This window comes from Diabrotica undecimpunctata, chromosome 10, assembly GCF_040954645.1.
Source record: "Diabrotica undecimpunctata isolate CICGRU chromosome 10, icDiaUnde3, whole genome shotgun sequence".
In the NCBI taxonomy this organism is placed as follows: domain Eukaryota; kingdom Metazoa; phylum Arthropoda; class Insecta; order Coleoptera; family Chrysomelidae; genus Diabrotica; species Diabrotica undecimpunctata.
The window spans coordinates 10,918,362-10,930,692 of record NC_092812.1 but is presented as its reverse complement, the minus strand read 5'-3'; the positions used below and the strand labels follow the sequence as shown (position 1 = coordinate 10,930,692).

Here is a 12,331-nt window from a genome sequence, read left to right as displayed (position 1 = left end):
CAGCAACTGATACTCGAAGGGAAAATAGAGGGTAGGAGAGGTCTCGGACGTAAAAAAATGTCATGGTTGCGCAATATTCGACAATGGACAGGAATCCACAGCTATGAAATGCTTCGCAATGCTGCTAAAAACAGAATTATTTAATCCTGACTATTTAACATCTCACCTGACAAGACGATGTACGGTGGACGCCTACGCAGAAATGCATGGCACCTTAAGAAGAAGAAGGCGCCACGGACTCACTGTCGATTTAATTTCTTTTAGTTTAGATTCCGATAAATTCCACTCATTTTGCCACGCACTGATCACTTTTTCTTTGACGAACTGTTTTATATCACTGGAAATAGTCTTTGACACTATTGTAGCATGATCGTTTTTGTAAGCTTCCCTTGCTTGGAGGTCTGCTTTTTCATTACCTTGTATTCCCATGTGAGATGGAACCCATATAAATTTGACTTCGGAACCAGTTTCTTGTAAGGCAGCAAGTTCTTTCTTGATAAGTAAGGCTATAGGGTTCTTAGTGAATAGTTGATCAATTGTTGTTAACGAGTTTAGAGAATCTGAGATAATGACGGAGGAAGACTGTTTTGTACTTTTGATATGAATGAGGGCTTGTAATATTGCATATAACTCTGCTGAGTATATAGAGGTGGCCGACCTTAATTTAAATTGGAAGGATGCATGTGGAGTGACAAATGCTGCTCCTACGTCGTTTGCAGATTTGGAGGCATCTGTATAAATGCAAAAACTTTCCCCGCAATTCTCGAGTTCTTTTAAAAATGACTGTCTGATTACATTTGGTGATGTCTCTGATTTATAATATTGGAGTAGTGTCGTATTGATCTCGGGAATCATGATTAACCAGGGAGGGGGAGTTTTTAGATTTGAAGGATAGAGGTCAGGAATTTGCAGTTGCAGATCTTTTAAATTTCTTCGGACTCTTTCATAGAAAGGTGGATCGAACTTACTTTTTTTATAAGCTTCTAGATACCGGTCCGTAAATGTATTTCGAAACACTGGGTGGAATTTGTTACTGGCAACTGAAGATGCATACGAAAGGCTTAGATACTTCCTTCGTAGGGTAAGAGGTGGTTCTCCTGTAAGACATTGGAGATTCTTAACGGGTGTGGTTCTAAATGCACCTGTGGCGATCCGAAGTGCTGTGTTTTGAATGATTTCAAGTTGATTGGTAACGTGTTTTTTAGCCGAGTCATATACAATAGCCCCATAATCTATTTTTGATCTAACAAGTGACTTATAAATATTTAATAATGTGGTTTCGTCGGTTCCCCATTTTTTATTTGATAATGTTTTCATTACGTTTAATCCACTTTGGCAAGACTTTTTTATTTCTGAAATATGATGTTTCCATGTTAGTTTTTGGTCGAATACCATTCCGAGAAAATTAATTTTGTCTGAGAATGCCAGCGGCTTGCCACACAGCTTTAGTGTAGTTCTTTGCATCCGGTGCCTTCTTGAGAAAATCATGCATCTTGTTTTTAGTGTGGAGAATTGTACACCTACTGATGTAGACCATATCTCTAGTTTGTAAATGGATTCTTGTAAGTGTTTTTGAAGCATTTTTATATTCTTGCCCTTTGCAAATAGAACCAGATCATCGGCATATAGTCTTTCCTTAACTAGCGGGGAGCAATGATCCAGTATATCGTTGATAGCGACAAGAAAGAGAGTTGGGCTCATAACTGATCCCTGAGGTGTTCCGTTTTCCTGAATTCTTTTTGTTGAAGTGGAATTATCGGCGCGCACAGAAAAAGCTCTTGACTGAAGAAAGTTTTCTATGAATCTTAGCATATTACCCCTGATTCCCCATTTGTGTAATTTTGATATAATGTTAAACCTCCAAACTGTATCGTACGCCTTGGTAATATCGAAAAACACTGCGATGGTTTCTTGATTAGTTGCAAAACCCTCGTGTATCTCTGATTCTAAATCTAATAGATTATCTACGCATGATCTATTTTGACGGAAGCCACTTTGCTGTGGAATTAAATGTTTTTCTTGTTCTAAGTACCACAATAGTCTTTTGTTTATAATTTTTTCTAGAACTTTGCAGGATACATTAGTGAGTGATATAGGACGGTACGAGTCTACCTTTGTTCTGTCTTTGTTGGGCTTGAGCAGAGGAATTATAATGCTGTCCGACCATACAGATGGAAAGACCTGATTTGTCCATATAAAATTGTATAATTTTAGCAGCCAAGACATTCCACTTTCTGGTAGGTTTAACAAAAAAATTAATGGTATGCCGTCTGGACCTGGAGCGGAGTTTTTAGTTGACATTAGGGCATCCCTTAGTTCTTGCATTGTAATTGGCACATTTAGTATATTATCATCTTGAGAGTAGTATTCCAACTTCGTTTTTTCTATGCTTTGTTTCTTGAGCTTAAATTCCGGTGAATAGTTATCGTTACTTGAATTTGACTCAAATTCACCGGCGAATAGCTCCGCAATTTCTTTTCGGTCGCTTCTAATTTTGTTATCTTTTGCCAGGAAAGGTATTTTATTTGAACATTTTTTTCCAGATATTTTCCTTATATTTTGCCACACTTTACTTGCTGGGGTAGAACTATTTATACTTGCAACGAATTTTTGCCATGATGTTTTCCTGCATTTTTTGAGAATATATCTAGCTTCTGCTCGACGTTTTTTGTATTCTACCATATTTTCACTAGTTTTGTGATGATTATACCTATTGAAGGCTCTTTTATACGTTTTTACGGCTTCTTTGCATTCTGTGGTCCACCATGGTAAAGGTTTATGATATTTTAGTGTTTTTGTTTTTCCAATATGATTTTCTGCTGCTTTTTTAATTATTGATATGAAGGTATCTAGGTCTTTATCTATGTCATTAAGAGTAATATCTTTTATGTTGTTTATTTCATTTTGTATGTATTTTGTAAAGTTCTCCCAGTCTGCATTTTTTGTATTCCATTTCGATGGGGTTGTGGTAATATTGTTATTTTTTTGTTGTGGGAACGTAATTTTAATGGGATAGTGGTCACTTCCGTATAGGTACGGGATAACGTCCCATTCTAGTGTTGGGGATAACATTGGATCACATAAAGATATGTCGATGGCCGACTGACTACCCGTTTGAATGCTAAATCTGGTGGGTCTACCATCGTTTAACAAATTAAGATTTTGTGAGGTCATACAAAATTCCACAATCTTGCCTCTAGCGTTAGTTTTTGTTGAACCCCACATAGGATTGTGTGAATTAAAATCGCCTAAAATAATGCGGGGGCTGGGGATTTGTTGCAGTAGATTATCAAAATCTTCTTGGACTATAATTTGATCAGGAGGTAAATATATGTTGCAAATATTGATTGTTTGTTCCATGTTTACTGTAATCGCTACTGCTTCAAAGCTATGTGTGTTGATTTGTAATTGCTGGGCTTCATATTGTTTATCGACGTAAATAGCAACCCCTCCACTGGCTATATCAGCGTTTTGTCTGTGTTTGAAAAAGTTTGAGTATTTTTGAAACTTGAATGCATGGCTAGAATCCTTAAAGTTGGTTTCTTGTAAACAAAGTATCATTGGGTTGATTTCAGAGATAATATGCTTTAGCATTTCGTAACGGCTGAAGAAACCGTTTACGTTCCATTGTATTATGGACGCCATTGCTTCTATTTACTATGTACTTTACGCTGAATCGACAGAGGTGTCGGATTCTTCTTCTAGATATATCTTCATTGCTATCGGGTCCATTTTTAGTTGCTTCATAATCTTACGTCTTATTCTCGTGCTTCTGTTTTTCATACTTCGGTCTTTGTAATAAGGATGAATTTTAGCTAATAGGTTCAAAAAATCATGAACATTCTCGGTATATGTTTTAACTAAGCTTAGCGGATCTTTGTTTCCTTTAACATTTACAAAGAAATCGACGATTTCATCAAAACTGAGTTTAAGCGATTCTTCTTCGAATATTTTCCTAGTTGGTTCCAGTAACGGCAGTATTTCATTAGATTTTGGTTCATGTGTTTTGGGCAAGCATGATTCTTCTTCAGTATCAGTTTTGGATTTCTTCTTTCTCTGCGTAGTTGGTACTAAAAATGTAACTTCAGTTTGTGAGGACGGAGGAGGTGTTATTACGTCTGTAATACTGCGTTTGGAACCTGTTTGTTGTACATTTTCTGATTCCTTTATTTTTGGGGAAGGCGTAGATATGTCTGTGGTTGGTTGTTTATCTATATCGTTATTATTATTTTGTGTATTTGGTGCTATGTTATGGGTTAGAGGTTGGGAAGGTGAAGATTTTTCATTTACTTGTACAGTTGTCATGATAGGGATTTCATTTGGTGAGGTAGGGATGTTGGTATTGTTTGTAGGCTCTTGACTTACTGCAGTTAAGCAATTGTTTGAGAAATGACCTGTTTGATTACACTTTGAACACAGCTGGCTTTCATGAGACAAAAAAATACGATATGATATGTTATCATGAGATAATAAAATCGAGTCTGGGACCGTATTGTTGGGAGGTGATATATAGATGTAACGACGAAAACTAAGAATGTGTTTATACTCAGGGTTGGTTGTCCCAATTCTGAGAAAATTTAAAGGAGATACTAAGTTATAGCCTTGTTCTCGGAGTTCTTGTTCTATACAATCATGTGGAATAGATGGACACACATTAGATAATAATAAGCGTTGGCTTGGAGTAATGAATCTGCGAGTTTGAATTTGTTCTGAATTTACTGTAATTATTCCATTGTCAGTGTTCATGAATTCATCGACCTTTGCCACACTGGATAGATAAACACATATTCTATTGTTAGATATCCTAGACGAGAAAAGTATATTTTTCGGACTAATTTTCGTTCCGATGGATATAAGATATTCTTCTAGTTTTATTCCATTAAGGGAGTTGAAAACTATAGCTTGATTTTTTAAAGGGAATTTCGGTTGGGTAAGAGCTCTTGAGTAACTTTGTTGTTGATTGTTAGTATTGTTGACAGTAATAATTGCAGCATTATTTTGAAGTTCCATTATTTCCAAATAACTATTTGTACCCCCTCAGGCCGGACCTGCCTTGAAGCAAATCAGACTGATAAGAGGCACGAAAACTAATTAATAAGAAACCTGTCTTTGTTTTTATTTCTTACTTTAAGTAGATTGTTTATTTACTTCAAAATAAAATAATAATTGTGCATCTTACTTTAGTTTTAAAGATGCAAAGAGACTGCACTCACTACTACTTATTACTACATACTTATTTGATTAGGAAAATTAACTATAAGTAGATAAAAATTATGAATTATGAATAATTATTTTAAACTTGGTAAAATTAAAAATTCAATTATCACTAATTGCTATAACTGATAGCGTGTTTACACTTCGATTGCTCGATCGATTCTCGCAATATACATTTAACTTCTGAGATAGTTTAAGTCTTAAAGAATCCTACGGAATTTGCTAAATGTGTCTTGCATAATTACTAATGCAAGTCCAATAATTTAAATATTTAGCCTCAGGAATAAATAAATTAAATAACTTTTAAACTATTTGACTGATCGGGGGGAAATTTCGCACAAATTTAAAAGACGGTAATTCCTCGATGTTCAAATGTAATAATATTTTATTTTATTAATAAAAAAAATTATAAAATTTATAAATTAGTGCAAAAAACTGCTTTTTTGCAAATATCTCTGTAAATTATTTATCAATTTTAATTAAAAAACGGCAAAATAAAGATATTCTTGATATAAAAAAATGATATAAAATATTGCTTATGTAAAATATAAGGGAAAAAAACTTATAGACAATAAATCAAATTGTAACCATAAATTATTGTTAAACAAAAAAGCGCAAGGTAAAAATGCGAGTACTTTTTAATCTATTCGTCATCTTGTAACCCCCACCTATGTTTTAAAAGCTTCAGATATCTGCGAAAAATTTTTCGACCTTTTTTTTCGATTTTTTTTAACCAGACTGGGCTATATGTTCAAAACAGTACTGACAGACAATATCACTTGAGTGTATAATTATAATTATTGATTAAAAAACACAAAAAGTAAACAAAAAAACACAAGTACATATTAAACAAACAATAGAAATAGTCAGCTTTGTACAAGTTAAAATATATAAGATGGTTAAAATGTTTTATTATTTATACAGTAAAATTAATTTAAATTATTCAGAATACTGCTTAACTGCCCATATGTGCCTTGTAATTTATTGACTATTTATTTATTGATGTGGTACATTTCCAAAAACCACTATTTTTCAACTATTCAACTCCAAACCAACTATTTTCTTGCTTTAAGATCGTGACATTTGGTTAGTTAAAATGTCAACAAGTGGTCAACTGCCGCACACGTATTTTCTTTTTTGTGCAGTCACTTTTGTGTTGTGTTATTCTCTGTTTGAGCCATTGTAAAGTATAACCGGCATAACAGTTCTGACAATCCGAACAAGGCAACTTGTAGATAACATTACTTTTATAAAGAGTTGGAGCCTTGTCTTTTACTTTTGAAAACAGTTTTTCGTTTTCCAATATATTATATTTAACAATTTTTATATTAGTAAATTGATTAAATAATCTAGTCACATAAGGGGTTAAATGCTTTATCAATGGCAGTTTTTTATATTGAATTGACTGTACTGCTCCGATATCAGTGGGACCGTCAAAAATAAGTTAAATATCAGTTTTTTGAGGATATGTTTTGAGTATCTATTATTTTCAACGATGTTTAATAGCAAGTTTAAGTTTCTGTTTATGAACTTTTTGTCACTAATATGCCTAGTTTAAATATCTTCCAGATTGTGTTGACTTTTGATACCAATCTGTCATTATTTTTTTTTGTTCAGTTCTTATTAATCTTGTGTCTAGAAATGATACCGAACATTCACTACCAATCTCTAAAGTAAATTCTATTATGTTTATTAAAAGTATTGAAAATGTTTAATACGGATAACTGTTATATCGTTCTATTGATTCCTATTCAGACGTGAAAAGTTTGACTAATTTGTGCTCCAATGCCATATATGGTTTTTATTTCATTACTCACTCAGAAATATGTTCCACTCCTGTAAAAAATTCTGAAATTATACTTGCAAAATTAAAGCTAAAAGTGAATAAAATGTCTTCAAAACTGATGCTAACAAATTTTTATAGTTGATGTGGTATTAAGAACTTCTCCATTTCATTGGATGTAAATAGTATTTATAACCAATGGAACTACTTAATGTCGTTTTCTGATTATATTATTAGCTTTGCTCCGCCCTGGAGGTAAGGTGCACAGGACTAGGCGATTGGCCGCCAAAGTAAAAGTGCCGACGCAGTTGAATACTGCGCTGAAAGGGGACATCCTCACAAATGAAATCAGTTAGGCATGGGCGTAATACTGTGTAAAGAAGAACTTTAAATTCTTTAAATTGGTTTCAAAAGCAATGTAAAATGTGTAGGATGTACTATTCAAAGTATATGGATTATTAATTTGTTGGTGGGATGTCCCTAATGTACAGTAATACTAATTTGAACATTTAAATCAACTTAACAACAAAATTATACTTATACTTAAGTTTATTAATTAAAACATATTATGAAGGTATAAGTAATAGTATAAGTATATGTATAGAGGAAGTGCGCCATATATTATGGAATACCGTTTTGTATTTGGTTTGTAATTTTTTTGTTTCTTAAAATAATGTGTGACTCTTTATTCATAAATACACATTAATGTTTTATATATCAGATTTTAATATTAAAAATATGAAAATCTGCATACCGGGATAGTCAAAAAGTGACATTTGAAAAGGTAAATTTTGCACCTAATATGGAATATGTACTTAATGTGGACTATGCTGTGATTCTTATATGAAACACAGTAATATGCATTTAAATAAAAAAATAAGATTTAAAATAAAACACTACCTTTTTTTCGAAATTCTTTATTTTTATATTTTAACTTATTAGGATTTAGATACTTTCTATCCCTTGACAATACATGTGAATTGTCTTTGCAAATCTCACAAATAGAGATATCAGTTTCACACCCGGAACAATCTATATGGCACTATTCTTTGCAGACAACGCACTGTATCCACTTCTCTCCTTTTCTGCCTTCCAAACATTTTTCATTGCAATAGAAACAAGTAGCATCTTCTTTAGGATTGTCTGCTGCAATATCTATCATGTCAACATCATCGGAAGAATCGTCTTTGAAACTTACTGATTCGGATTCTGAAGAGGAATCTTGAAATATTGTCTTCTTCTTCGTCTTACGTAGATGGTGGTAGTTACAGTATGTTTGTTGGTTATCTAATGATTCCATTAGTACTTTCTGCTTTACTGTTTTGGCTTGTTTTGAAGAGAATTTATTGAAGATTCTAAATCGCCTTTGACGATTAATGGAGACGAGACGAGGTAATAATCGCTGCTTTTCCAGGTGCCCTACCCCTTCGAGGTTCTGTCTGTTTTTGAAAGGTTGGCACCTGTGTAATCTTTTCGGGTCCAACAAATTCATTTTCATCTACACTATTGTCGGCAATATTTTCAACTACTGCATATTGTTCTTTTTCAGTATTTTCTTGTTCTGCAGTACGGAAATCGCTTTCGTTAAAGACATGGCGATTTATAGGAAATATTCTGGTCTTCTGAAGCCATTAACGGCAATTTTACCAGTTTGCACCTTAAGATACGCCTTTCTAAATAGTTTAGCAATGTCATAATGTGTAATTATTGGTCTTTGATTTGACCTTAAAAATAATCTCCACCTCTCACTATAATGGGTTTTTAAGGGTCCCATTAACGTTTTATCTAAGGGCTGCATGTGGTGGGTAGAATGAGGGGGCAAGCAAACTATGTCAACAAAATTCTCCCTTGCCAAATTTATCATTAATAAATTTCGACAATGTGAATGGTGGACACCATCACAAAACGATCCAGTGTTGCTAGTGTTGGACGAGCACTGGATCGTTTTGTGATGGTTTCACTTTTTCAATAAAATATAGGAACCACTCTGTAAAAATGTGGGTTTGAATCCACCCACTTGGATGACACACAATTTTTGAACCAGGAGGAGCACCCTTTTTCAATAAGACATTGTTTTTTTTTTCTGGGAAAATCAGATATGGTGGAACAAAAATTCCTCCGGCACTCATACACAAGACTGCTGTGACTAAAGAACCTGTTTCTGCAGAAGTTAATGCTCCCACCTGCTTCGAACCTCTAAGCGCAAGAACGTATTGGACTTTAGATTGAACAATACTTAATCCAGTCTCATCCACGTTGAATACTCTACCAGCTGAATAATTATGATTTTCAAATGCTGCCTCCAAAATATCAAAGAAATGTGTCACGTTTTCCTTATTAAAGCCTTTGGCTCTATGGATGGACGTTCCAGTTAGCTTTCTGACAGAAATTCTATCCTTGTGTCGTTTCAGGAATAAATTCAACCAATTTTTTCCGGCACTTTCCTTTTCTTTTGAAAATGGATTGGGTATTTTATTAATAGTAGCCAGCTGATAAGCCATACTTTTAACATAATTTCTTGTTAACCCGTAAAACTTTTTTTCCATTAAAAGTAGATAGTCTACCAACTGATTTTCTAAGTTGTGGTAGGTACATAGGTTACATGGTCCTGAGACAAAGTGTCTTCGAGGACCTGTTGATAACAACTGCTTTTTATCAGATGTTGATTTTTTTTATCAGTTGTTATCAACAGGTCCTCGAAGACCTGTTGATAACAATGTTGTTACTAATTCCAACGGTAACTTAAACATCCTAATTTATAATAATATATAATGTAACATATCTACAAATGAATAACATTTAAATGATTTTCACCCATATATTTTAGTGGCTCATAGCATGTATACTTCGTTACACTGATGATGGAATTTACATTCCGAAAAAGTTCTGTAAAGTATTTGTGATATAGCCCGTTTGGGTATTTTATTATATACCTTTTATAAAGGATTTGAAATAAAAATTTTCTTTCTATTTAATATACCATTGCTTATAGGTACCTTAAACTGCTAAGAAAAGCGAAAAAATAACATAAGTGGTTCAAAAATGGTGTGAGTGGGGCACTTGGAAAAATCCTATTTCAGATAGTGCAAACTGTAAAGACTTTTATCAAAAACCTTTTACCTATACCTATACTCCCGTGGGAAAAAGTTTTGAACTGAAAAAAAGATGTTTCTATTTTTTTTATTGGTTTCTTAAATATATTTTTGTCAAAAAAAAATTATTTTTATCTTTAATAGGTGACATTTCGATAAGAAATTTAATTTTGATTAACTTTTTGTAGATTTATATGTAAAAAACTGCATAAAATTCACCCAATTGCACCCTTTTGCATAAGGACAAAGTTACCCCTTTGTCCATTGACCATATGAACCAGTCAAACCATGTTAACGTTGTAGGATAGACAAAGAAGGAAGAAAAATGTTGTCGTAACGGGACTGAAAATGAGCAGAGATAAATCAGAAAAATAAAAACAAACACTGATAAAATTTATGAAGGTATATCTAAGGGTTGAAGTCTAAGTTAGCAAAAAAATGTGAGAAACAACCTTTGAATTAAATTAAGTTTAAAGGAAATAAAAAAATCGTACAGCAAGAGAAGTGCAGGTAGATAGAGATAGGTATAGATGGAGGAATCTAAGTTGTATTTTCTGGAACTTATTGAGATGAGATGTTCTGGGTTTGATAAGGTGCCAACAAAAAAGGGAGTATTCTTGTACTCTGATCAGACTAAGGATGAGACAAAGTGCCGAAATGGTATGGGCTTGATTCTTTAAAAAAATTTGAAGAGAAGAGTGATCGAATAGAGTCCTGTAAATGACAGAATAATAATAGCTCGTTTCAAAGGAAAAGTGAAAAATTATATTAGGGTAAGTGTGTATAAGAGCACGCATGTGTATAAGAGTATTTACGTACCTATTATTTTTAATATATTATATGGCCATCTATTAAAGTAATTTTTACTTGAAGGCATTCTAAATACATTATTACAGTATTGCACGGTCATAAATAGAAATCTGCATTATCGTCCTAGTTTTGTCAATATGGTCGCTGCAAATAGTTGCTGTTCAGATTTATAATTTTGTGTGTTCACAATTTAGTCAATTGAGAGGTAAGCAAACCATCAGTTTTGTATAAAATAATTTTAGACTGCATTTATATGAAATAGTGATTGCTTTTAAAAAAAATGGGCCGTAAATCTATTTGTTTTCGTAATAAACGCTTTAAAATCACAAAATGCATATACATATGTATGTATAAGAGTACGCAGTTACCGATGTATAAGATTAGGCAATGCGAACTCTTATACACAGTTGGGTATTCTTAAACAATTTTTTATTTATTTTAAGTTTTCTTTTATTTTCAGATTTTAAATTCATAATGAGTCGATACAAGCGAAAAACCGATAGAAAGTTAATTTTTTCTGAAGAAAACTTACGAAAAATACAACAAAAATTAGAAGCAGGATGTAGTAAAAGAAGTGTAGCGAATGACATGGGAATAAGTGAGGCCACATTAAGAAAAATATTAAAGTGTGGAAATGTACCAAAATCATTGGGACGATTTCAAAGCGATATTCCAAGCGACCTAGAAGCCGAATTAGCACAACAGATACGAGAATTAGATCAGATGTTTTATGGAATTACAAAAAAAAATTTGCAAATAGCAGCGTATAAATTTTCTGAATCTAATAATCTTTCTCACCGTTTTAATAGAAATCTACAAATGGCTGGTGAGTCAATATATAACATGGATGAATCGGGTTTATTAACCGTGCCTAATAAGTTACCCAAGACATTACCAAGCAAGGGAAAGAAACTTGTAGGGAAGGTAGCTAGTACAGATCGTGGACAACTTGTAACGGCTGTATGTTGCATGAACTCCATAGGTAACTATATTCCTCCAGCACTCATATTCCCCAGAAAAAGAATGAAGGAAGAGCTGTTTTTAAATGCACCATGTGAAACTCTGAAATTAATTTCTGAATCTGGATATATCAACACGGATCTTTTTTGTAAGTGGTTAATCCATTTTAATAAGTTTGCCAAACCCAGTGCTGAAAACAAAGTTCTTTTAATTCTCGACAATCACAGCTCTCATCGTGACCTGCAAGCTATAAAATATTGCCGAGAGGATCACATTGATCTTTTATCTCTACCGCCTCATTCAAGCCATAAACTACAGCCACTGGATATTCGTTTTTTTGGCCCTTTAAAAAAAACCTACAGTAGGAAATGTGATAAGTGGATGGTAAGTAATCCAGGTAAAGTAATTACACAATTCAAGTTGCTGGATTATTTAGTACTGCTTATGGTTCTGTAGCAAATATTCAGAAGGC

The 12,331-nt window shown here is 33.3% G+C and overlaps 1 protein-coding gene across 1 annotated transcript; it reads right to left on the bottom strand.

Annotated features, from left to right (window-relative positions):
• Positions 1 to 8,916: 8,916 nt before the first annotated feature.
• LOC140451614 (uncharacterized) lies at positions 8,917 to 9,498 on the bottom strand. Its single transcript, XM_072545460.1, has one exon. It carries the CDS (start codon positions 9,496 to 9,498, stop codon positions 8,917 to 8,919), a length of 582 nt encoding a protein of 193 aa, XP_072401561.1.
• Positions 9,499 to 12,331: the final 2,833 nt, after the last annotated feature.

Bases quoted from the DNA above. Each gene is read 5' to 3' on its own strand.
- LOC140451614 (XM_072545460.1), bottom strand. From the start codon at position 9,498: ATGGCTTATCAGCTGGCTACTATTAATAAAATACCCAATCCATTTTCA.